General features: G+C 51.6%; 1 protein-coding gene across 2 annotated transcripts in view; it reads right to left on the bottom strand.

Moving 5' to 3' along the window:
- Window positions 1–1,280: 1,280 nt before the first annotated feature.
- CORO2A (coronin 2A) overlaps window positions 1,281–26,572 on the bottom strand; it is a 53,392-nt gene continuing 28,100 nt past the window's right edge. For both annotated transcript variants that reach the window (XM_064579569.1, XM_064579570.1), the window contains 10 exons: window positions 14,942–15,058; window positions 12,357–12,506; window positions 10,706–10,885; window positions 9,862–9,978; window positions 9,008–9,112; window positions 8,182–8,278; window positions 7,274–7,386; window positions 6,823–6,913; window positions 5,210–5,469; window positions 1,281–4,147 (listed from right to left, as the gene is read on the bottom strand). In XM_064579569.1, the coding sequence (XP_064435639.1) occupies window positions 4,016–4,147; window positions 5,210–5,469; window positions 6,823–6,913; window positions 7,274–7,386; window positions 8,182–8,278; window positions 9,008–9,112; window positions 9,862–9,978; window positions 10,706–10,885; window positions 12,357–12,506; window positions 14,942–15,058 (1,362 nt within the window). In that variant the 3' untranslated portion in view covers window positions 1,281–4,015. The remainder of the gene's footprint in view (window positions 4,148–5,209; window positions 5,470–6,822; window positions 6,914–7,273; window positions 7,387–8,181; window positions 8,279–9,007; window positions 9,113–9,861; window positions 9,979–10,705; window positions 10,886–12,356; window positions 12,507–14,941; window positions 15,059–26,572) is intronic.

The raw sequence follows: 26,572 nt of genomic DNA on the forward strand, positions 1-26,572 counted from the left end.
TCCCCCGGTGGTGTGCGTTACCGACACCTCTCACTTCCCCTTGATTCTCTGTGCCCTTTCCCCAGGAGAAATCACCATTCCCGCAACTGTCAGAATCACTCTGGAAACTCTGATTGCCCCGGGCTGTCTCCGCGTCCACCAAATGGAAATTGGTACAGCCAACATGAAAAGCACTATGGGGTTTCCTCAAAAAATGAAAAATGGAACTACCCCATGATCAGCAGTCTCCCTTCTGGGTATATATGAGAAGATTATGAAGTCAGTATCTGCAAGAGGTATTGGCGCTCCTGGGTGCACTGCAGCATTATTCACAATAGCCAAGACGTGGAAACAACCAGTGTCCTTCCAGGAATTAATGGATAAAGATGTGCTGTGTGTATATACGGTGAAATGTTATTCAGACCTAAAAAAGGAAATCCTGCCATTTGCCACAGGGATGAGCTTGGAAGACTTTATGCTCAGTGCAGTAAGCCAGGCAGAGAAAAACAAATACTGTTGAGTTTCACTTATATGTGGAATCTAAAGAAACAAAAACAAAAACAGTTGAACTCCTAGCAACAGAGTGGAATGTGGTTGCCCAGGGCTTTGGGGGTGGGGTAAAGGGTACAAACTTTTAGTTGTAAGATGCCTTAGTTCTGGGGATCTAAGGTACAGCCTGGTGCCTATAGTTAATAATACTGTACTGTATACTTGAAATTTTCTTCGTGTAGATCTCAAGTGTTCTCACCACACACTATGTGAGATAATAGATGTGTTAATTAACTTGATGGTGGTCATCATTTTAGAAGGTATACATATATTAAATCATCACATTGTATATCTTTAAAAGTCATGTACCATCTAAATATATACAACTTTTGTCAATCGTTATCTCAATAAAGTTGGAAAAAAAAATTCTCAGTTCCTATCCTTGGCTCTTGAATACCTTTGATCCCTGCCCTGTCTATGCTCTCTACCTTTTGTTTCCAGACCAGGGAATGGGCGGTCTTCTCTGCTTGGGACCTCTCTTCCCCAAATACCCTTTTCCCTGCCTACTTCTATTTATCCTTCAGGTGTCTGCCTAACTATCACCTCCTCCAGGAAGCCTTCCTTGCTTCTCTCCCAGAGCAGCCCACACTTCCCCCATCCTGGCCCTCCTCTTCCTTCCAACCATAACTAAAAACTTCAGAGGGCAGGGACCAAGTCTGTTTTATCTATTTCCCAGCCTGGTCTCTGGCCCAAACAAGTAGATACTTAATTGGTATTTGTAGAACAAATCAAGAAAAGGAAAGCTCCAGGTATTAAAATGTCTAGGCAGATGTTGTTTATTATTTTCTTACATTCTTTCCATTGTACGATTTCACATCTATTTATTTTCACTTTTATTTCTTAATTTTTTTTTTTACAAAGGTAAAAGGAACTTCAGAAACATTAATACAATCAAACTATTTCAGGCACGGTTTCATATTAAAAGCATAGATCTATTTTTGATTTCCTTCTTCCCTCTATGATATAATCTTAAATTTAGTTTCAGGAAGAACATTTATTGTAGAGCTAAGGATAAGCCCCAATGCTCATCTCCCAGTGCTGTCTTCATTCTCAGAAAGCTCCTGAGTCAACAGTCAGGGGGCTCCTAGAGTATGGAGTAAAGAGATGAGTGCACATTCTATTTGCCCTGAGTGTGCGGGCCGGGCCCTACAGATGCTGGCTGGGCAACTTCTACTTCATCAGTCAAGAACATAAACAAAAAGGCAATTTTAAAAAATGGCTTAAAAAAATATTCGATAAAAATTACCTATCCCTCTCCCTTGCTGTGAAATAATTTAAATAATTTATTCTAGTTTAAAAAAAAAAAGCAAACCCAAAAAACAAGTCTGTTCACGGATGCCTTCACATTGTTTTTAAGCATGAGGTCTGGGTCCCTTAAGGGGTAGGGAGAGCTTGAGAAGGTTCTGTGTGGAGGAGGCATTCGGGATGCTCCCCAGACTCACCCCCACCTCCTGTTTGCAGCCAGTGCCGGTGGGAGGGATACTTCTTCATTCTCTGAGAATGACATGGGGATAGTGTCATTATTCTGACCAGGGGGATGATGCCTGCCTGGCCCATGTTAGAATTAGAGCTGGGTGTGCCAGGGAACCCTATCCAGGGGAGTTCTGTTCCCTCACAACCCCTGGGATTTGGCCTTTGGTGAGCCCCAGTGACCAAGTCAACAAGATAGGGGATGAGGGTGTCTGGCGTGTGGAGGCAGACAAGGGGTCAGAACCATGGCTAGGGGAAGGGGCGCTCAGGGGTCCAGAGCCCTCATCGAGTTGTAGCCAGGGGTCCCAGAGAGACATGGGATGACGCTTCCAACCTGGACTCAGAGGATGGGGTTGGAGTCCCGGAGCCTGTCTGATGCTCACTGTCCTTGTCTCTACTGCAATTAGGTACAGATGGGCTAGCCCAGTGGCTCTCCATCCTCACTGTACTGCAGAATACCTGGGAACTTATAACAACATACACAAAGCCAGGCCCTACTCTGGAGATGCAGCTTCAACTGGTCTGGGGTTGGGACTGGGCATCTGTATTTCTCGAACCCTCCTAAGAGGACTCTCATGTACAGCCTGGATTGAAACCTACCAGGTTAGGTGGCCTCCTCCCGTCCCAATCTTAGCTCCAGGACTGCCCTGTGCAGTGGGCAAAACCCCATCGCCTGCACCTCCTCAGTAAGGAGGGGGTACATTTAATTTCCAACATTCTCCATCTCTAGCTAGGCTGCTGTACTGACCACTGAGAAAGAACCTTAGCGAATAGGCTCAGAACACAGACTCCCAAAGGAGGGACATATAAAAACTCTCAGGCTAGAAGGGAACTTCAGGGTCATCCGGCCCTACTCCTTGCCTAGTGCAGTCCTCCCTCTCCAGAAGTGGGTGGCCATGGGGCTCTGCTGGCATCCTGCAGTGCTGGGGCTCCCTCCCTCCTGGACCAAAATCTGCCTACATCCCCCGGAAGCGGGCAGGCTCTGTGGCCTGAGGGCTTTGGGGGTGGCAGTCCGTGGTCATGGGAACCACTCTGATGTCTGCTCCCCCACATAAGGGATAGTGTCTGCCCATACTTGGCTGATTCTGGTTGAAGAGAGGATGGTGTGGGAGCCTCCTATCTGTGTTCTAGCACTGGGCCAAAGCTTGACTTATTTCCCCGCAGTTAAAGCTCCTCTGCCCGTTCACCAATGTCTTGTGAGTTCCTACAGCAGACCCTGATCATCACCCTATAGGTAGTTTTCCTCAGGTCACGGCCAAGGTTTCTCATCGCAGGTGGCAGGTCCTGTAGAGGGCAGCACAGCCCAGCGACCCCAGGTTCAGATGGAGAAATTGAGACCAGAGAGGGAAGGACTTGTAAGAGGTCACTGCACAAATCAGGGGCACAGCCGAGGCCAGAATAAACGGATTCCTGCCCTGTGGGCTGAGACTGCATCAGACCAGAAACAGCAGAAAGACAGACCCTGCAGACCAGAGGCTTGACCCAGCCCTGTCATGAACCCTCTGCGGATCTTGATCACTTGTCTCTCTCTGAGCCTCAGTTTCCCCACCTGTAAAATGAGGAAGTTGGGCCAGATCACTGTTTTTCAAACTTCTAAAGGTTTTTTCAGAAGAAGAATTATGTATTCCACAGAAGCCAATATTTAAATCAGAAAGAAAGGGAACTGTCTGGTTGGAGCAGGGTGGAGGGGGGGCATGGCCCTTCTGCTTAGGCTTCCTCCCATTCTGCGGACCACAGTCTGAAAATCACAGGCAGCTTCCCCTCTTAGGTCCTTCCAGCTCTAACAGAAGGCAAGTTATTGTCTAAAAAGAGTCAATTCAGACACTTGTTTTGAGAAGGCAAATAGAAAAACGGCACCACATCCCTCCCACTAGAATCTTTCAGCAACCAAGAGTTTTCGTTTTCTGGTAAAAAATATAGAAATAGTGGTTGTTCTTGGGGGACTTGTGGTTTGGTTCTGGACCTCCCCATGGAGCCGAGTGGTGTCCCTGAGGGCGGGGAAGGCAGAGGTCTCTGCTCAGAACCTCTCTGAGCCCATCCGCGAGTTTTTGACCTCCAGTTCCAACTGTTTGGCCTGCACCTCACGCTGGGTCAACAGCTCCCGGAGTCTTCGGATCTCCTCCTGTTGTCGATAGAACATCTGCAGCAGCTGGGAAAGCACAAACAGAGGGAGTGATCACTCCATGTCCCAGGATGTGAGGGGTCAGAACACCAGCAGAAAGGACCAAACCTTGCCCCCTTTTCACACAGAAAGGTGGAGGCGATGAACACGGCTGAGGCTCGAGGGAGCGACCATTGCGCGGGCCTTTATAAACCCTCTTCTTCACCCAATAAATGGAAATTTTAAGCAACTCGATGTTTCAGACCTTTTCTTGCTTCCTTAGATCCCCTGTGGACTAGAGGAAAGGATGCTTGGCCCTGAAGTCTGGAGACTGGAGTTTTCACCACTAAACTAGCTAAACTATGTGACCGCAGGCAAGTTACTCATCCTCTCTGACTTTCAATTTCCTCCTCTAGGAACTGGGGGTCAGAAAATGAACTGGGCATTAGCATCACTGCTGCGCTGTAGAGAATCGTAGCAGATGCTGGGCGCTCCCAAGACGAGATCGGGCGCGTTCAGGGTGGTATGGCCATAGACTGGGCGCTCCCCCTAAGGATGTTCGAGAAGCCTCTGCATGCTCACCACACCCCTACGAGGGGGGTGTTAGCCCCGCCCCCCACCCCCACCTGTGCCACTGTGGAAGCTGAAGCTAAGAATGATCCAGCCCCTGGCTCTGAGGGCCTCCCGTCACCGATGCTGAGCAGAGGCAGGCTCAGAACTCTGTGAGATGGCGGCCCCTGAGTTTTTAGCCACTCCATACTGACTCCCAGGGATGGGGGGCGAGTTCAGTCAGGGGATATACCACAGTGCCCACCACAGGTCCTGGGACGCGGTCGGCACTTAACAAACGTCGACTCTGAAGCAGAAAATCCTAGGGTCAGAACTGGGAGGGACTCGAACACCAAATCAAACCCACTGCAGCTTGTAGATGGTCTTCCGCCATCTGCATGTAAACCCGCCATCTTGGCAGACATACAGCGCTCACTGCCTATTTGGTGAATGAAGTCACAGAGTGAGTCAAGCGGCCAGGCCAGGCCCCAGAGCTGGTCGTTGTCACCCCTCATTTTCTCCCCACCATCCCAGTGCAGGCACCACCCTCCTCATTCACACCTCGTTCTCTGTCTTTGGTGGGGGACACTCCATGTCAAAGCCGTTGGTGAGCCGAGCTGTCTTCTCTTCTGGCCTGTGTTCAGCTGCTGCCTGCCTGGGCACCTTCTCCTCCAGCAGGGAGAAGGATCTCCGGCCATCTTCTACAACCACCTTCCCTGTTTGGTTGGAGGGGGCCGTGGGGACGGAGGGGGGTCTCTCTGGGAGCAGTGGCTGGGGGCTCAGCAGCTCGGAGCAGGGCCTCAGGGACACCATGACTGGCCCTGGGAGGGAAGCAAAGGGCTGTGTGAGGCCCGAGTGCTCATGAGCAGATGCCGACACACACAGGCACAGGGCCATGGGACAGGAGTGGAACTCTGGCCACATGCAGACGGGAGCCAGCCCGCACACTGGGGCAACCAGGGTGCAAACACACACTCATGTGATCATCTGAGCGAGGCCTGGTTTGCAGGGGCAGCAGAGTGCACGCCCTGGAGCTGCCCCCACACATGGCAAATGCCTCCGGTGAAGCCTCGTCCTTGCTTTGCAGGGACAGTCCCATACACATTGCGCTCCACCATCTACCGGTTCGTGAATCCTCCCCACAGCCCTGAGAAGCAGGGGAGGCAAGCTATCAGTCACAGAAGAGGCAAGAGGCCCAGAGAGGAGCAGACCAAGTGTTACCCAAAGGGGAGGCAGAAGGAGAGGGAGGTCCCAGGCACAGAGACAGCTGCTGGGGTGGGGCCGAGGAGCATACATTGCCTCCCCTGGGCTGGCCCTTAGGTGGACAGGACCAGGAGGGCGTCAGCACAGGGAAGAAGGGCCTGGGGCGGGGGCGGGCAGTGGGGAGCTGCTGCCTAGAGGGTCTCTTAGGTCGAAAAGTAATTGAAGGGGCGCCTGGGTGGCTCAGTCGTTAAGTGTCTGCCTTCGGCTCAGGTCATGATCCCAGGGTCCTGGGATCGAGCCCCGCATCGGGCTCCCTGCTCCGCGGGAAGCCTGCTTCTCCCTCTCCCTCTTGTGTTCCCTCTCTTGCTATCTCTCTCTCTGTCAAATAAATAAAATCTTTAAATAAATAAATAAATAACAAAACAAACGAACATGGAGGGGGAGAGGTCTCAGGGTCCTAGGATCGAGCCCCGCATCGGGCTCCCTGCTCAGCGGGAAGCCTGCTTCTCCCTCTCCCACTTCCCCTGCTTGTGTTCCCTCTCTCGCTGTGTCTCTCTGTCAAATAAACAAATACTTAAAAAAAAAAAAAGAAAAGTAATTGAAAAGGTGGGTATGGGAGGATGGGCAAGGGCACCCAACTGAGACTATCCACTCACTCCGCACAGCCTGGAGTTTCAGGAAGTTTTCCATGGAGCAAAATCCCTTGATTTGGAAAGACTTTCCGGAGCCACTGGGGACAACCCCTCCCTTCTTTGACCCGTATGTGACCATCCTAGCCACTGGGGACTGACTGTCCCAATTTTAGTATATGTGCTGCCGAAGTGAGCACTGGGGACTGACTGTCAAGGACCATTTGGCTGGGGTTATGGGCGAATACAACTATAGGCCACGCCCCTCTCAGCTACTTGGGGCCACTGGACACTCCCATTTCCCCTCACATTCGCTCGGGGCCTTTTGTCTGCCCCCCTCACCTTTATTCATGCCACGGAGCCACTCCTGGGCTGTCAGAGACGGCCAGGCTCCTGCCGTGGGCGGGTAGATGTCCTCTTGATAAGACTCCGACTGCAGGAGAAGCCAGGACAGTGAGGACTGGGGCGGCAAAGGGGCTGCCCAGATGGGAGGGCCCTCAGGGATCTGGGGTCCAGGCTTTCCCCACCTAGGAGTTGAAGAAACCAAGGCCCAGGGAGCAAAGGGACATGCCCAAAGTCACACGAAAACTCAGGAGCAGAGATGGGGTGGGACTCGGGACCCTTAGCTCCCAGCAACACTGCATGGACAATGAGAAAGGCCTTTCCCTTGAGGAGTGGCCATCAGCCTCCTTGCTGCTACCCCAGGGGCATGGGCTCTGGGCTCCAGGTGCCAGGGCCTGTGCTCTCCAGGAGGGGTTCCCGCCTCCCTCACAGATGGCCACACCACCCTTACCCGCCGGGGTACAATCATGGATATAGGCTCAATGAGGCCTTTGCTTGCAATCAGCTTGTAGAAGCGGAAGATCTCGCAGGAGGTGACGTCGAGACCTCTCTTTGGCATGACACCTGCGGGCAGATGGCCAAGGAGGGCTCAGAGGTTCCGGCTGGGCTGGAGTCACAGGGACCCAGGGTGAGTGGCAAAGCCAGACTGCACATCTGGGCATGAGCAGAGAGCACCCTCCTCCCACCACCCTTCCCTCTACAGACAGTTCATGAGCAAATACCTATGCTGGGCTGGGCCCTGTGCTGGGAAAATGGGGTTAAAGTCCTCACCTCCAAGGACTTCAGTGATTTTAGCTAGACTTTACGGGAAGCGTGCTCTGCTCAAGGCCCTCCCTCACCACCCCCTCACTTGTGCCCGAGCTGCTCTGAACAGAGCTCCTGCCCCTGTTTTCTGTTGATTAGTGCTAGCATGGTGTCTTTCTCCTTGCCTTTGCCTTTAATCTAGCTGTGTCTTCATGTTCAAGTGGGTTTCTTATAGACAACGTGGAGACGTGTCTTTTTTTTTTTTTTTTATCCCCAGATACACTTTTAAAGCAGGGGCTCTCCTAGGTCAGTCTCTCTTATGTCATGGCTACTGTTGTAACTGCTCCACCTTGGCCTAGAACGCCTTCATGCTCTCCCTATGCTGTGCTCTGCTCCCCTTTTGGCTCCTCAAGTGTTGCCTCCTCTGGAAAGCCTTCCTTGACTTCCTGCTGCTTGCTCCTAGAGAACATCCTGCACACCGCCATTAGAGCTCCCACAGAGTCAGTGTTGATCCGCCATCTGCCCTCCCGAATGGGGGCCCCTCCAGGGCGGGGCCCTCATCTGACTCGGTCCTGTCTCCCCAGGCCCCATGTGGCCTCAGTGTTCCATACTCACCCATCCCCTTCTGTGGGCTATGGGAGCGGTATTCTGTCAGGTAGCTCAGGTGAGGTTTGTCGGCGCTCACCTCATAGTAGCGGATGTTTCCATCTCCCTGAGGAGGGGGAGGGTACAACTCAGAGCCGCTTCCCATCAGCCCCCTCCCGGCCCCCGCAGCCATGCAGCAGAAACCCGGTGTTACAGCGACAGAAGAGGTGGCAAAGCCACTCCACACAACAGAACACCAGGGAGCTGTCATCAAAGCAGCAGGGGTCCTCATTTTAACACTCGATCCCCCCAACCATGACCCAAAGCCCACCTCTGTGCCTCCAAAGCAGAAGCTCTGGGAGCACAGGCCTGAGTCCCACTCCCAGCTGCACATAAAGGTCAGGAGTGGGGGGTCCTGAGATCATCCAGTGGGTCTCACCGCTGGGGCATTTCTGGTTGTCGCTGTGCTGGTGACTGGGGAGGGGTAGGGGGCAGGGAGCACTGCTCCAGGCATTGGTGGGTGGGAGCTACGGTGTCAAGTACAGGATGGTCTCACCCAATGAAAACCTGCTCCACCCCAAATTCGAAGGTACCCCTATTGAGAAACACCAACGGTGCCTCCTCATCTAGCCCCAGAACTGAGGAGCGACAAGCTTGGGATGTCTGACCAAAGCCCTGGCCCTGGGTGTTCCCCGGAAGCCAGGACGGTGGGATGGGGTACCGTGTTGACCACAGGGAGATTCCTGCTCGTCCCTATCCCTGCCCTGCATCCCAAGAGCCCCCGGCGGCTGTCTGGCTAGCGGTAGGGTTAGGCTGGGGAAGTCCTGCTCCCTGCTCCCTCCCATGCCAGGCTGACCTTCCCCACCACGTAGAGCATGTTGGTGTCCGCGTCATAGAAGGGAAACAGCACGCCCGAGGAGCCATCCAGGTCCATCTCTGAGAGAGGCTGGGAGAGGTTGTCCTGCAAGAAAAGGGAGACCGGGAAGGCCTGTGGGTCACTCCTGGAGGTCCTCAGTGGTGTTCTCGGAGATGGGAATGCCTGCCAGGGGGCTCTGGGTGAGTGTGAGTGTGTGTGTGTGCGCGCATGCATGTGCATGTGCATGTGAGAGGGAAGGAGACAGAGGGAAAGAGACCACCACCTTTTATTCTGCCAGCATTTTGCCTTCAACCCATCACCTCTCACACACCTGCTCGCACGCCAGCCCTCCGCCTGTTTATTTGTTGTAAAAGATGAAGGAGGAGGTTCAGAGAGAGGAAGCGATTTGTCTGGTCTTTGAAACTCTAGCCAAGGGCTCCTTCAAATCAATACTGCTTGGCTTGGCCCCTACCCTCACTGCCCTCAGCTGCTCCCCCTGCCCACCTGCCTTAGTGTTCGGTTCCAAGCCCTTGCTCCAGCTGTTCCTTCTGCCCAGAGGGACATCTCCTCTCTCTCCCCCCACCCCCCGCCCTGTCCTGGTCCCCGGAGTGGCCACCTTCCCCCAACCCCAACACTCCCTCCTTGAAGGAGAAGATGCACAAGGTCTGGGCTCGCTCCCTCCGGCTGTTGGCATCCCCCCGTTTTTCATCCCTGCATCCTTAGCACCAGGCAGGCTCTGCTAAGTACATGCTTGAGCAATGAGTAGGGCATGAATGAAAGAGTGAATGAATGAAGCCAGCACTCGGCTGAAAGGCGACGGCGAGGGGCAGGGCGGGGTTGCACGGGAGACTCACCTGGTCCCACACGGCCAACTGCCGGTTGTTCCATCGGGATGTGCCCGTGGACAGCAGCTTATTCAGGTGCCCCAGAAACAGCACTTTGTTGGCCCGGTGCTCCGTGCAGTTGGCTTCCTGGACGGACACGTGCGGTCAGGGGCTCGCGGGTGGCAGCTAGGGGCTCTGGCCTCCCTGCTTTTGCTGCTGTCGCTGCGGTACCTAGAATGCCTTCCTTGCTCACCACCTAGCTCTGCTCCGAGCATCTTTCCAGAGGTACCACCTCCCGGAAGCCTTGCAGAGACCCTCCCATCCACGTGGAGTCGCTCCTACTATTTTTGCTGAGAGTTCTTTTCCCGAGCTAGGATAGAGCTCCATGCTCTTGCTGAAAGATGCCTGGGCGCTCACTGTATGCAAGGCCTGGGGCTGGGCGGGCCCTGTCACCTGCGTTATCTCGTTCGATCCTCCTGGAGGAAGGACTCATGACCCGCTGTTGCAGATGGGGAAGCAGAGGCTCAGAGAACAGAAGTGCTTGTCTATGGTCACACAGCAGGCGGCAGGAGTGACATGCCTCCTGACAGAGCTAAGGCACACTGACAAATTCTGGAGTTAGACCAGGGTCAAAGCTCAGCTTTCAAGGTGGGCAAGTCACCTGACCTCTTTTCAGCCTCCGTTTTCCTCATCCGAAGAATGGGGGTGACATATCCTACCTCCCAGCAGTGCTAAGAGGACAGACAGAGCTAGTACACGTGAAGGCTTGGCCACAATGCTGACAGCATTACCACCCTGTTCTCCGAAGCCTCCTCCAGCCCCTCACCACTCCTCGCTCCTCTGCCCCCAAGCCAGACCCCAGCCCAGCACCGACCTGGAGGACGGCCTCTGCCCGGGGGTCGAGAACCCGAATCTTGCGGTCTTTACAGGTGGTGGCCAGCAGGCTGCCGTTGGTGTTGAAGGACATGGAGAGGATCGTGCCTTGGTGGCAGGTAATCGTCCGCACGGGGTTCATGATTATAGACTCCTTTGTGTCCAGGTTCCAGACCATTACCTGTACAGCAATGAGCTGGCTCTGAGCACAGCGGCCACCCCGCCCCTGGCTCCCACAGTCGCACGCCCGCCAGGCTGCAGTGAAACACGGTATCCCCAGGAGGGAAGCCGCAGATGGCAGTCTGGCCAAGAAGCCTCGGGTGGGAGGATGGATCTGCCGGCTGAAGCTGCCACGTGGCAGGAGGGGAAGCCGGGAGTCAGGCTGTCTGGCGGTGAAAAGAAAACACCATCTGCTTTGGAGCAACAAACCATCCATGCTGGGAGGACCCCAGGGGACGAGCTAGTCCAGGGGCTTTCACACACTTATTAGCAGCAGTTTCCACCTTACACAGATAAACAGGGCTGCCATGTTCAGCTGCATAGTTGTGCACTGCACAGCTCCAGGGCAATCCCTTCCCATAGCCCATGACGTGACCTGCGCCCCGTGGAGTTGTGTGCAGAATAACTTGCACAACCATATACGGTAGCCCTGCAGACACATCCTACATAAACGGATAAAAGAGTGCTTCTGATCAGAAGGGGGTCAGAGGCTCTGTCAACCACTCCCATCCCACCCTTTATCGATTACAGAGGTGCCCAAAGTGCCTTTATAAAGCCCTATGTTGTGAAGGGGAGAGTAGCCATGGCTATGGTCACACCAACCCCATTTGTGTACAAATTGAGAAACTGAGGCCTAGGGAAGACAAGGGACTCTCCTAGTTCCTACTGCAAGGCAGAATCTAGGGCTCCTCTACTATGAATTTTCCCAATCCCCAGGGCCCACAGACTGCCAGCTTCGCAGTCAACGGGGCAGTGGGAAGCTTCTCTGGATAGGACCCAGCCTATCCCCTCCAGGAGGACTAACGGGTTGAATAGTGTCTCTCCCAAAACTCATGTCCACTGGAGCCTCAGAATGTGACCTTATTAGGAAACAGTGTCTTCACATATGTAATTAGCTATGATGAGGTCATACTGGATTCGGGTGGACCCTACATCCAATGACCGGTGTCCTTATCCGGAGACGAGAGGACACGCACGTGAAGCTGGAGGCAGGCTGAAGTGGTGCAGGTGCAGGCCAGGGAGCCATCAGAAGTTACAAGAGGCACGGGAGGGTGCTTCCCTAGGGTCTTCAGAGGGAGTGCGTCCCTCCTGACACCTTGATTTTGGATTTCTGGTCTCCAGAACTATGTGAGAATAAGTTTCTGTTGTCTTTTTTTTTTTTTTTTTTTTTTTAAAGATTTTATTTATTTATATGACAGAGAGACACAGCGAGAGAGGGAACACAAGCAGGGGGAGCGGGAGAGGGAGAAGCAGGCTTCCCACGGAGCAGGGAGCCCCATGCGGGGCTCGATCCCAGGACCCTGGGACCATGACCTGAGCCGAAGGCAGATGCGTAACGACTGAGCCACCCAGGCGCCCCTAAATTCCTGTTGTCTTAAGTGCCCAGTCTGGTCATGTTAGGGCGGCCCCAGGAAATGAGTGCATGGACCCACCTTGAAGTCGTAGCCAGAGCTGAAGAGGATGTTGGCGGCCGTGGGGTGCCACTCCACCAGGCCCACCCTGCGGGTGTGGCCCATCAGCTCCTTCTTGCAGACTGTGAGGTTCTTTGTCAGCAGCTGCTTGGGGATGTCCCAGATCTTAATCTTTCAGGGGAGACACAGGCAGGGGTAGGCGCGTTGTTAGCCAGGTCACCTCGGTACCCCCGCCACCCTAAGCCACAGAACTGGCAGTGCCCAGCAGAAGGGCCAGGGGAGCGCTCTCCGTATACATCTCTCACTCAACGGAGGCGCACCTGGAACCCTCAGAGGGCCAGAGGCTTTGCCAAGGTCTTCCGGCCCAAGTAGGGGCTGGCGTTGCCAGAGTTGAGCCCCGGCCTCCAAATCTGCCTCCTGGTAATAAGCTTTGCCATCCTAATGGCCTGTGTCATGGGCAGCTGGGCGGGCCATAGGCCTGACTCCCAGGCTGGATGTCAGATCAAATCCACCTCCCAGCCTAGAATATCCCTCAAAGTACAGTCGTCTACCCCCTCCTTGTCCCAAAGGCTCAGCCTAGAGCCCCGAATGCCTGGAGCAAGTGTTTGTGCTCTGTCATCAGAACACTAGGGAGCCAGTGCAGTCTCTGGAGCAGGACAGGGTGGGACCAAGCTCTTTCCTCTGGAGTGGCCCCCTTGGATGGCCTCAAAGAGGAAAGATGAAGGGCCAGAAGGACAGGCTGGATGGGGTCATGGCCTGTATTTCACAGGAAGGGTCTGGGAAGAGGAGCTGGGGCTTCCTTTCAGAGTAGTGTTGTCGAGGAAGGAAGGGGCTTCCACAGAAGAAAGTAAGCTTCCTGTTAAAGAGGCATACAAATGGAGCTGGGGGGGTGGGGGGGGTGACACAGAGGGGATGGCAGAAACTTGATGCTCTTTGTCGTCCTTCAGAGCTCTCAGGCCCCTAGGTGACTGTACATCCCCTTTCCCTCAGAGATACAAGGGTTTTCAGGTAGACTTTGCTTTCAATTCAACACATATTCACTCCCTGGTCATCTGGATTTAACCCCAGGAAGGCAAGCCCACGAGTGCCAGAGGTTCCCGATGAGGCGCTGGGTGAACGCTATGATTGCACGGGACCGGCCGCCGCCGGACGGTGGACTCTGGGCAGGTCTGTGTGCAGACACCATCCCCCATGCTCCTCAGAGCTAGAGGGCTGTCCCTGCCCCATGGGTCCCGGGGACAGGGAGGACACAGCAGAGCACTTTCCATGGGAGGGCCTGGGGTTAGGCACTCCCACCCCCCACCCCCCAGAGCCAGGTGCACTCCTCCTGTCCCCGGGGCATCTGGGAAGGAATGGGGGCAGGAGATGAGGATAGCTAGGAATTTCATAAAGACCCTGAAGGGAGTCTTCAAAGCAGGCCTTGAAAAGGCAGGTATTCTAGGAGTGGGGACAGACTCCGATACTGGATATCCGCCCCTGGAGACAAGGCCAATTCTCTCAGGGCCTGACCGCATCTTCAGTGAAACTACCTCAGCAGACACTGTCTTTTATGCTCCTTGGCATCCCCTTGTGCAAAGTGACACAAGTCCTCTTAGAATTTTCTACCTGCTTCTACTGAGGAACTGCTCTGTTTCCTTTCATCAGACAGTGAGGGTTCCGCAATACATTCTATTTCCCTTTTCGCCTTGACTGCTAGGCAGCTCTGAGCTAACCCTGGAGCTCAGCAGTTGCAACCCTTCACAGCCAACATCCCAAGGATCATTTCTTCAATTCCTCTATCCGTGGCTACTGCTATTTAGGGAAGGGGCGTAGCTCAGTGGAGATATATTGGGCTCTGGAATCAAGCCTTAGTCTGAGGCCTTGCTCAGCATCCACAGCCTGTGTGACTTTGGGCAAATTGCTGAACCTCTCAGATCCTCAGGTTCTCCATAAGAAAAATATCCTACCTTGTGGGGGTGCCGGAAAGACAGGGTGAAATAGTGAGAGTCAGGACCATGGGCTGTGTCTTTTGTTTTAAGCCATACTCACTGCATTTTAGAGGTGGGCAAAGAATAAATTATAAATAAATAACATCGAACATTGTGGGAAGCAGGGATTATGACCCTGGTACAGAACAGGGGCTCAAAAGGTTGGTGAGGCTGAAGCTTTGGGGATGGTTGTGGTGCCCACATTCATATAAGGATCCCACTTCTACCCTTTTAAAGCTCCCTTCCCCACTGTCTGTGAAATTAAGTGTCACAATATTTTCTGGCAACAACAAAAAATGCTCCTCAAAGCATTTTATAGTTCCCCCAGAAGATGGGCTTTTCCACTGGACTATGAGTCTCACTGGATCCTCATTAGATAGTTGGGAGCTATTATGCCCATTCTAGAGGTAGTGGGACTGAGGTCCAGAGAGAAGATCTAAAGGGGTGGTGCCCCAACTCCTAGAGCCCAGAACTTCTCCCGCACAATCTCACTGAGTCCCTCCCTGCCACAGTGGCCTCACCTCATGAAGGATCAGGGCATCAGGAGCATCTGAGCCCAGAACAGACACCATTTCACCTCCCCGCGCCCCAAGCCCCCTCCTCTCGGGAAAGGGAACCGCCTCTCGCGCTGACACTCACTGTGGTATCTTCAGAGCAGGAGGCGATCTCAAAATCATTAAAAGGATTCCACTTGATGTCTAAGACGTTCCCTCTGTGCCCGCAGACCCTTGGGTAGTGGGGGTCCAACTTTCCCGTCTGCAAAACAGTGCCCAGGAGTGTTGGGGAGAAGAGGGGGCTAACTCCACTTAAGCATCTGGACGGTCCCTTGGCAGTCAGCAATCACTGAGTAGACAGGAAAACGTAAGGGACAGACGGGGTGTGAATCTAGGCCCGATCACCATTCTCGGTGTGATGCTGGGGGGAGTCACATCACTTCTCTGAGTCTCTATGTCTTCCTCAGTAAAATGAAGGCAATAATAGGTATTTCCCAGGGTTCACATGAGGATCACAGGAGATGAGGTGTGGAAAGGGTCTAGCACAGTGCCTAGCACATAGTAGGTATTCAGTACAAGGATATTTGCCCTCACACACTGCTGGTGGGAATGCAAAAATGGTGCAGCCGCTTTGGAAAACAGTCCGGCAGTTCCTTAAAAGGTCAGACATAGAGTTACCATGTGACCTAGCAATTCCACCCCAAGGTATATCCCCAAGAAAAGTGAAAACACAGGCCTACAAAAAAACTCACACACCAATGCTCATAGCAGCGTTATTCATAATAGCCAAAAGGTGGAAACAGCCCAAATGTCCATCAGTGGATGAATGAATATACAAAATGTGGTATATTCATATAATGGAATATTATTCGGCTAAAAAAAAAAAGGAATGAAGAACCAACACATGCTACAACATGGACGAGCCTTAAAAACACGCTAAGTGAAAGAAGTCAGACATAAAAAGCCACACATTGCAGGATTCCACATAAATGACCAGATGTGGTACCAGACGTGGTTTCATTGTTAAGAGCAAATTAATACATCTTCCAGTACCCAGTCTTCAGAATGCTGACTAATACCTGAAAACAGGTAAATCCATAGAGACTGAAAGCAGATTAGTGGTTGCCCAGGACCCGGGGGGGTAGAGCGGGGATGGGAGGAGGGCGATAGGAAGTGACTACTAATGGGTATGCTGTTTCTTTGTGGGGTGACGAAATTATTTTGAATATTTTGTGATGTTTGCACAAGCATGTGACTATATTAAAAACCTACTGAGTTGTACATTTTAAAATGGTGAATTTTGTGGTATGTGAATTACATTTCAATTAAAAAAAAAGAAAAAGCATCTCCTTCCCCTCCCCTTGGCTTGCTGAGAATTGCTGTGTGGGTGCTGGGAGGACAGGTGCGCTGAGCGGAGACTTGCAGCTCCGCACACAGACCTGGATTTCCTGGGTCATGGGACCACCGCGCCCGTTCAGTCACAGAAACCTAGAGCTGGCAGTGACCAGCACCCTCATTTCACACATCGCACTGCATGGCTTGGCAGAACAGGGACCAGGACCCAGGCCCTCTGCCTGCCAACCAACGCAGGCTTCGTCCACATCCACCCCCCCCCCCAGGTGCTGAAGCCGCCTCCCGCCCCCCCAGAGAATGAATGCTCTGCAACCCAGTTTTCCATCTACGGGGAAGAGACAGCTGAGAAGAAAACTGGCCAACATCCACGACATACATAGGGGACAGGCCCTATGCAAGGTGGCGGGGGCACAGGATGTAGTACGTGAGCTGGCAGCTCATCAATGCTTTCGGGGTCTTTAAAAAAGATCTTTCAAGAACAGAGCGGACTCAAGGAACACCCACCATCTCTCCTTCCCTCACCTCCCCAACTCTGCAGAAACCACCGAGACGGTGCCCCACTGAGACAGAGCAAAGACGCAGTGGTGTCTCCGACCCGGCTCCATAAGGCTTCGAAGCCACAGCTGCCCCAGGAACAGACACGGCGCTTCCGGGTCACCCTGGCAACCTAGCAAACATGGACACCGAGACCCTGGTTCACAGGGGCTTATGCGTGCGTCTTAGTAGCTCTGCAAACAGACGTAGTGGTCCTGGGCTCCCCTTCACAAATACTCTGCCCAGTTCAGCTCTTGCCCTTCGGGAAAGGCTAGTAGACACCTCACCCTTTACTGGATCCCATGCTGGAGGGGAAACTCTATACAGGGCATTATTTGATAAATTGGAACATGAAAGGTAGGTTATAGTATTGTTGCAATGTTAAGCTTCGTGAAATTGATAATGGAATATGGTAACATAAGAGAATATTCCTACTTTCAGGAAACACAGGTATTTAGGGAAAAAGGTCAAAGATATATGTAATTTATCCTCAAATGCATCAGAAAAAAATGACACCCTCACATATACAATCAGACAGAGAAAAGGAAAGGATTTGGACTTGTGTCGGTTGAGTGATGTGTGAGGTCCATTTGCGCTCTTCAACAAGGAAGAGAGGTACAGGATCCCCGCCCCCTGCAGTGGGTAGCACCTGGAGCCAGGCCCTAGAGGAAGAACACGCACCTGCGGGCCCTGGGCCAGGTCTCCACAGGACCACCACACCAGCCTCCAGCCTCTCGCCTAGCCTTCAGGCCCCTCTGCATGCTGTCGTCCGTGAGCTTTCAAAAATTAAAGTCTGATCGTGTTGTGCACCAGCTCAAACTGTGCAAGCTTTTTCCCCTCATGTGTAAAATGTGAATAATAACCTCCTCCTCACAGGATTGTTATGAGGGTAAAATGCATGAAAAGCCGAACAGTGAAGCACTCAAATAAGAGCAGCTTTTGTTATGTGTGTGTGTACGCATGCCCATGTGTATCAAAAATGAGAAAAGACTGGAAGGAAATGCACCAAAACGCTATTCATGGTTTTATCTCTAGATGGCGGGAAAATGGGTAGTTTAATCATCTTCTGTGTTCGTTTTTAATTTTCCAAACTTTCTATAAAACTGTGGATTTTGCAATAAATAAAAGGCATTTAACACAAAACTCCAAACTTTCTGAAAAGATGGGTCCTTCCTGGATTAGCCCAAAATGTTGTAAAAACTACAGATCTTGAAAGGCTCTCAGAGACCGGGAATGGTAAAAACCCGGCAAAACTCTCTTCTCCTGCCCCGGTGGCAGGCATCACTAATGGATTAGAGCACGCTCACTGGCCCCAGCCTGGAGGGACTCGCTCAGGGTCCCAGGGAACGTGGGGGGCGGAGCAGGGCTGCAGCCCGGGGCTCTGGTTCCCAGGGGCTGAGTGCACCACACTTGCTGTGTTGGAGGCTCTCAGCCCTGAGTCAGTGTCCTGCCCGCCCTCTGCCCACAGCCTTGCCTTGCCTTAGGCCATTTCCTGGCTCAAAGGGCATGAGCAGTGCTGGATCTTTTGCTCTGGCACACCCAATTGCTCTCTGGCCCAGAGCCCTGCCCTAATTTTTGTCCGGAAGGTTTCTGGAAAGAGCTAATGGTCAGGCTGGCCTTGGCTGATAGGAGGCCAGCCGCATTCACACTCGGCTGAGCCACAGACTCGGGAGATGCTTCGGGGCCAGGCATGGCTCAGCCGGGCCAGCACTCCTTCCAGGCCTCCCAAACAGAGATCCAGCCGCAGACAACTTCTCTTCCTTCTCAGAGATGGCTGGTTTCCCACCCCCACTACTCTCCCCTACCTTGGGCTGCTCTGCCTAACGGTTTTCTGCTGAGGTCCGACATTAACAGACATCATTAGCCAGTCTCATGGGCTATTGACTGAGCTGCTAAAAGCCCTGTCATGACAGGGACATTTATTTTTATTTTTATTTATTTATTTATTTTTTTAAAGATTTATTTATTTGACAGAGAGAGACAGCGAGAGCAGGAACACAAGCAGGGGGAGTGGGAGAGGGAGAAGCAGGCCTCCCGCCGAGCAGGGAGCCCGATGTGGGACTCGATCCCGGAACCCCAGGATCATGACCTGAACTGAAGGCAGATGCTTAACGACTGAGCCACCCAGGCGCCCTTTTTTTTTTTAAGATTTTATTTATTTATTTGAGAGAGAGAATGAGAGAGAGAGAGAGAGCACATGAGAGAGGGGGGAGGGTCAGAGGGAGAAGCAGACTCCCTGCCGAGCAGGGAGCCCGATGCGGGACTCGATCCCGGGACTCCAGGATCATGACCTGAGCCGAAGGCAGTTACTTAACCAACTGAGCCACCAGGCGCCCCGACAGGGACATTTATAATCAGGAGACCACTTCCACCTTTCAGTCCACTAGGACTCTGATTTAAGGGGGACACAGCTCTAAAGCAGGGGAGGTACACCTGTTCTCCTTGCAGACTGCCGGGAGCCCGGGCTTGGGGGCAGGGCCTGGAGAGATGCCACTTCCCAGTCTCAGGGGGGCTGCCCTGAGGCAGATGGAGTGGACGGGACGGTGGGACCCAGAGGGCAGAGCTGGGCAGGTGGGGGACACTCTGGCGGGGGGCAGACCTCAGCTGCTGGGATGGGACAGCTGTGAGGCCATTGCCCACTACCCCCAGCACTCACAGGGGTGCAGCCATTCCCCCGAGAGTGTCACGGTCTCCAGGGACCCTTCCGGCCGCCCAGCTGGATACGGGAGGCGGGCCTGAGAGGCACAAGCACAGGTAGGCTGCACGGTGTGGAAGAGGTTAGGCGGGCGGGCTGACTCCGGCTTCCTGGGTTTGAGTCCCGGCTGCGGCACTTACCACTCTGCGACCTTGGGCAAGTGACCTCAGCTCTCTGTGCCTGTTTCCCCATCTACAAAATGGCAACAGTAGTAGGACTTCACAGGGTGTGAGCGACTACATGAGTTTCTAAAAGTAAAGCACTTAAGATGGTGCCTGGTACACGGCAAGCTCTCAGGAAATTCGCCAGTGCGAGTTCATTAGAGCGAATTACAACGACCTGGTTTTCTTGTCGCTCAGAATGTTTCGGGGGGCCCAGGGATGTACTCGGTGTGAGGCCAAACTGTTCCGCAGGGGACTCCCATGTCGCCCGACACAACTGATGGGCGATCGCGCCACGGTGCCCTCTGTGAATAAAGCCACGCCTAGATCGTGCTCCAATCAAGGAACTCAAGCACATTCTCATGCCTGTAGGAACAGGTGTGTAAATGCTGTTCTTTAGGAACCGTAATTTAGGGACGCTGTGCCAGGTACTTCGCTCACATTTGATTTGCCTCCCAACCACCCCGCGCGGAAGCCCCATGTACATGCAGCAGCTGAAGAGCAGAGGGGTTCCCAGTCATGTGCCAAGGGCGGCAGAGCCCTGAGACCTGGGAATATTTCCTCTCACTGCCTGCTCTGCCTCTGGCCATAGTTACCACTGGCGTCATGCGCCACTTTCACAGAGGACTTCCCTGGAACTGGAAGAGACTTTCAAAAAGTAAGACAGAAAGCAACATGCCATACTGGCCCACACCCTGCATTTCTAGAAGGAGAATCTGAGTGTGGAGGGAGTAAAGTGTGCTCCATGGAAGGCTGAGGTTCAAAATGTTGGCTGGGCCAGAGATGGAAGCCTGACGAGGAAGGCAGGATTTGTCTGCAGGCAATGGGGAGCTCTGGGAGGGGACTGAGCCGGGGAGTGCCATGGTCAGACACGGGCTTGAAAAACTTAGTCTGGCTCTCCAACACCCCCTTCTCCACGCACCTGGAGGCCACAGTGTCAGTCTGGCCCCCTCCAACGCGGTCCACTCGCCGGGCCAATCCCCAGGGCTCTGCCTGCCTTTGCGTTCATTTCTCCCCACCCACCACACCTCGCAGCAAAGTCCACCCTGCACACCCCCCCGGGGGGGCTCGGCTGCAGGCAGGGCCCCAGGCTCGCCCGCCCCCAGACCTTCCTGCCGAGCACTGCCCAGGCTGTGGGAGCCTCCCTCCAAACAGGCCGGCCCCGGGTCATGGTGGGAGGAAGGAGGCTGCCTGCAGAGTCACCTGGCCCCGGGGGCAGCCTGGCCCTGCTGAGAATAACCTCCAGGACACCATGGTGAGGCCAGGCACCTTCCAACACTGATGCTCCCGTATACGCTCCATTAGATACTTAGCTAGCTTGAACCTCCCTTCTCACGGCACCAGCTTACCGACACCTTTCTGTGCCTGGCTGGGATGTAATCCCTGGTAACCGACAAGGGGCCCCTAGAAACCAGAGCCCAAACCGAGAAGCCGCACGCAGGCCAGTGAATCGAGAGCGAGGCCCCACGGCCACACCCAGGGCCGGGCCACATTCTGGTTCTCACCCTCGGGGCTCGGGATCCTTTGACGTCATCTCCCTGAGCCTCAGCATCCTCATCTGCAGGATGGGGCAATACTTCCTGTAGAGGGCTAACGAAGGCATGGGCGTAAGCACTGCTCCTGCTAACCCTGCAGGGCTGTCCGCCGGGACGCGCTGGGTCAAAGGCCCAGCACGCACATCCTCTCCCTCTCTCCTCCGGTCCTACTCGAGCACACTGCACATGCTTACCCAGGAAAACAGCCACCAAATGCAATGCGTGCACCTTTCTGGACCCCGATTCAAAGGAACCAAGCACAAAGAGGCATTTACGAGGCAATCAGGGGTATTTCCACATGCACTAGGAATCAGGTGACACAGGAGCTCTTGTCAATGCTGCCATCCCGGCGCTGCGGGTGTGTCAGAAAATGACCCTAGTTTTTAGAATTGCATGTTGCAGGTTATGGGGGTAAAATGACAAAACGTCCAGGATTTGCTTCAAAATACTTCAGGGAGGGGCGCCTGGGTGGCTCAGTGGGTTGAGCATCTGACTCTTGATTTTAGCTCAGGTCATGATCTCAGAGTCGTGGGATTGAGCCCCACGAGCCCCACATTGGGCTCTTCGTGGAGTCTGCTTGAGAGATTCTCTCCCTCCTCTCCTTCTTCCCCTCCCCCTGCTCTCGTGCTCTAAACAAACAAACAAACAAAATCTTTAAAAAAATGCTTCAGAAAAAAAAAGGATGGATGAAGCAAGAGTGGCAAAGCCTTGAAAATTCTAGAATCTGGGTATAAAAGAGTTCATAGTATTGTTTTTTTTTTAAGACTTTATTTATTTATTTGACAGAGAGAGACACAGCGAGAAAAGGAACACAAGCAGGGGGGAGTGGGAGAGGGAGAAGCAGGCTTCGTGCTGAGCAGGGAGCCCTTTGCAGGGCTCAGTACCAGGACCCTGGGATCAGGAGCTGAGCTGAAGGCGGGCGCTTAACGACTGAGCCACCCAGGCACCCCTCATAGTATTGCTTTTATCTACTTTTGTGTTTGAAATTCTTTTGTAATTATAAAAAGAACCAGATTAGAGCCTAGCTACTGAAAACATAGTTTGCAGACCAGCAGCATCAGCATCACCTGGGAGTAGGGATGCCGGTATTGATGAATAAAAATACAGGATGCCCAGTGATATTTGAATTTCAGGTAAATGACAAATTTTTCAGTATAAGTACGTTCCGTGCAATAATTTTACTTATACTAAAAAACAGCTTGGCAGTTTCTTGTGAAACTAAACATGTAAAACTACTTTAGGACCCAGCGATTGCACTCACGGGCATTGCATTTACCCAGAGAAATGGAGACTTACTTATGTCCACACAGAAACCTGTAGATGGATGTCTATAGCAGCTTTATTCCTAACAGCCCCAAACTGGAAACAATCACGTTGGCTTTCACTGGGTGACTGGTTAAACAGCTGATGCATCCACACCACACAATACTGCTCAGCAATAAAAAAAGAATGAGCTATTGATCCATGCAACAACCTGGATGGATTTCTAGGGGATTATGCTGAGTGGCAAAAGTCAAGCCCAAAAGGTTACATGTTGTATGGTTCCATTATGTGGCATTCTCAAAAGGCACAAGGATAGAAAAAGAGAACCGATGAGTGGTTGTCAGGGGTCATGGAGAGGGTGGGGGTGGAAGGAGGCAGAAAAACAGGAGGGATCTTTGTGGCTACCGCAATGTTCAGCTTCTAGACTGTACCTATGTCAATATCCTGTACTCTAGTCTTACAAGACGTTATCGTTGGGGGAAACTGGGCAAAGGGTACACAAAATCTCTATGTGTTGTTTCTTACAATTGCATATGAATCTACAATGCTCAACACAAAAAAGTTTAATTACAAAGAAAAAAATAAGCCAAAAAAAAGTTATTTGGTGTTTATTTGTTTTTGTTTTTTTTTAAATTTTTTATTTATTTATTTGAGAGAGAGAGAGAGAGAAAGAAACAGCATGAGAGGGGATAGGGTCAGAGGGAGAAGCAGGCTCCCCGCTGAGCCAGGAGCCCAATGCGGGACTCGATCCTAGGACCCTGGGATCATGACCTGAGCCGAAGGCAGTCGCTTAACCAACTGAGCCACCCAGGCGCCCTGGTGTTTATTTGAAATTCAGGTTTAACTGGGCATCCTGTGTGTTATCCGGCAACTCTGGAGCTTGCTGGAATGCAAACTGCCCAGCCCCACTTCTGACCCACCGAATCAGAATCTGTGTTCTGACACTCAGGTATGAGCTCTGATTAGTGGCTTCCAGCTCCCGTCCTGCTTGGGTTCCTAGGAGTCGGTGACCGTAGCAATTAACATGTGTCCTTGAGCTGTTTATGGTATTTCAAAAAGCCCAAAGGGAATCACACTTTTTACTTAGGATCAGGCTGCACAGGACAAGTGAGTTTTAATTGCCCAGTGGCTTCTCACTCAGAATAGGGTCTCCTATAATGACTCAGAATAGACTCCTGCCCTGGCCTCCACGGCCTTTCCAGTCCCAGCCCTGCCCCCCTCTCTGACCTTACCTCCCACTACTCTTGCCCCTGTGACAATCTGTACCAATTTGTGTCTTTTTTTATAATTTTTTTTAAAGATTTTATTTATTTATCTGAGAGAGAGAGAGAGAATGAGAGAGAGCACATGACAGAGGGGAGGGTCAAAGGGAGAAGCAGACTTCCCGCCGAGCAGGGATCCTGATGCAGGACTTGATCCAGGGACTCCAGGATCATGACCTGAGCCGAAGGCAGTCGCTTAACCAACTGAGCCACCCAGGTGCCCTGTACCAATTTGTGTCTTAAACACACCAAACCCAGGGCCCACACCAAAGCCATTCCCACCTCAGGGCCTTTGCACTTGCTATTTATTCTTCCCGAACACTGCTTCTAGAACTTCAAGGGGATCTCTGCTCAAATGTTGCCTCCTCAGAAAGGCCTTCTCTGATCATCCTATCTTTCTAAACTAGGTCTACTCTCCCCACCCAGGTCCACTCCATCACATCAAAGCAACTTATTTTCTTAAATCAGTTGTTAGTACCTATTTATATTCAGTAGTTCACTCTATTAGAAACTGTGACAGTTCTGAAAGAGGCTGAGTAATAAAAATCTGAAAAATATATTAATTATTTAATTAATTGAGAATACAGTCTGTTTGGTGGGTAGGATCTTTTGAAAGCACCCAGAGCTTGGGAGAAACAAGTTAAATGGGTCATCTCTAGGGGACCTCTGAGCTCTGATCTTCAAGTCTTTCCATAAATCCCATTTTACACTTGTCCCTCCCCAGCTTGAAAAATCTCAGCTCTAGAATACAGTTCACACTTCTCATCCTGGCATTCATTTCCATTTACTTAGGTCATCTTTAATATTGGTCTTTCACTGCTAGATTTGGTTTGCTAGCCATTTTACATACATCTTGAGTGAAACTGGCCTGTCATTTTCCTTTCTTGTCCTGTCCTTGTCTGGTTTTGGAATCAAGGTTACACTGGCTCACAGAACGAAGAGGGGAGTAGTCCCTCTTTTCCTATTCTCCAGAAATGTTTTCAAAAGATTGGAATAATCAGTTCCTTGGAAGTTATATAGAAATTGCCTATAAAACCACATGAACATAGTATCATCTTTATGTATGTGTTTGGTGTGAAATGTAGCATATTAAAAAAAAAAGCATAAAATGTAAGTGTTCAGCTTAATGAATTGCTAGAAAATAAATTGCCCATTTATCTGCCACTCTCTCAGGTTAAGACATAAACTATTACCAACACAAAGGAGACCCCTCCACCATGGGACACTTTCCAGTCATAACTCCCCTTTCCCTCAGGGGGTGATAATTATCCTAGTTTTCTTGATAGTCCCTTGCTTGCTCTTCCTTAAAATGTTTCTACTTACTTATACATCCCTTAAGGCAGAGTTTAATTTAGTCTGTATCTATCTTTAGGTAAATAGAATAAGACAGTTTGTAATTTGTTTGGTATCTTTCCCTCAAAATTGTCATTAGGATTCATCCGTGTTGGGGCACCTGGGTAGTGCAGTCGGTTGAGCGTCCGACTCTTGGTTTTGGCTCAGGTCTGATCTCAGCGTCAGGAGATTGAGCCCCGGGTCAGGCTCTGTGTTGGGGGGTCTGCATTCAGCAGGGAGTCTGCTTAAGATTCTCTCTCCCTCTCCCTCTGCTCCTCCCCCTGCTCTCTCTCTCAAATAAATAAATAAATAAATATTTAAAAAAGATTCATCTATGTTGTGGTATGCATATATATGTTGTTCCTTTTCATGATTATGTATATTCCATAGTATGGATATATCATAATTTATTCATGTAATTCTTGGACATTTGAGGTTTTGCAGTTTGGTGACAATATGAACAAGAGTCCTATGCACACTGTTGTAATTGTGTTCTGGTGCACATAAACCCATTGCATGCATATACCCAGTAATGGAATCTCTGGGTCAGAGGGTGTGTGTATTTTCCTCTCTACTAGAAACTGTCACATTTTGTTCCAAAACACATGCGACAGTTTACCGTCACCAGAAGTGTCTGAGAGTTTACATGGCACATATCCTCACCGCCACTCACTATTCTTTTTTTTTCTTGAAGATTTTATTTATTTATTTGATAGAGAGAGAGAGAGCACAAGTAGGTAGAGCGGCAGGCAGAGGGAGAGGGAGAGGGAGAAGCAGGCTCTCTGCCAAGCAGGGAGCACGACGTGGGGCTCGATCCCAGGACCCTGGGATCAGGACCCAAGCCGAAGGCAGCTGCTAAACAACTGAGCCACCCAGGCACCCCTGCCACTCACTATTCTTAGATCTTTACATTTTTGCCAATCTGGTGGCTGTGGGGGAATCTCACTGCGGGCTACTGCTGAGGTACTCCTGAATGTGATTTTAAAATTTATCTTTTGTAATTGATTTCTAATTCAATTCCATTCGGATCAGAAAACCCGGTCTGTGAGATTTCATCTTATATTTATGACTGGGACTTCTGAAGTCCTTTGTCGGGGGTAGGGGGAGCAGTGTCTAAGTCTGTGGTTTATTGTTTCTGCTGACTCTTCTTCATGGTGGCTCACATGCCTGGTGACCTCAGATCATGAATTTGCCTGATCTTACTCTGTGGGAGTCCTGTCCACATATGGGATGCTTTCCTCTGGAGAAACCTCCTATCTGCCTCTGCTGGGAACCAGCGGCACGACCAGCCAGGTTGCCGCTAGCCCCTCTGGAGGTTCTGCCTTGAGCTGACTCAGGCTTGGCATCCTGAAAAGGCTTGCTATTCGGTTAAGCTATATGAAACTACCACTTTGGGGTTAAAAAACTGTTAAATAATCAGCAATCGCATATGGTCTAAACTATACTGTTAACATTTGCTTGCAGGACAAGCTGCTGCTTTCTTTGCTTACTGTTTACCTCCCCCAGTTAGATTCTTCGCTCAAGATTTGTTTCCTTTTGTTGGGGAGGGGAGGTGGCTTTGGAGATTTCCCCAATGTCTTGTGAGCCCAGCAATGCATTACAAATGGATATTTTATTCAGGAGTGAGTTATTTTGCAGTGG

This window comes from Mirounga angustirostris, unplaced genomic scaffold (assembly GCF_029215605.1).
Source record: "Mirounga angustirostris isolate CCGP_5_RB_7025 unplaced genomic scaffold, mMirAng1.0.hap1 SCAF_15, whole genome shotgun sequence".
Taxonomy (NCBI): domain Eukaryota; kingdom Metazoa; phylum Chordata; class Mammalia; order Carnivora; family Phocidae; genus Mirounga; species Mirounga angustirostris.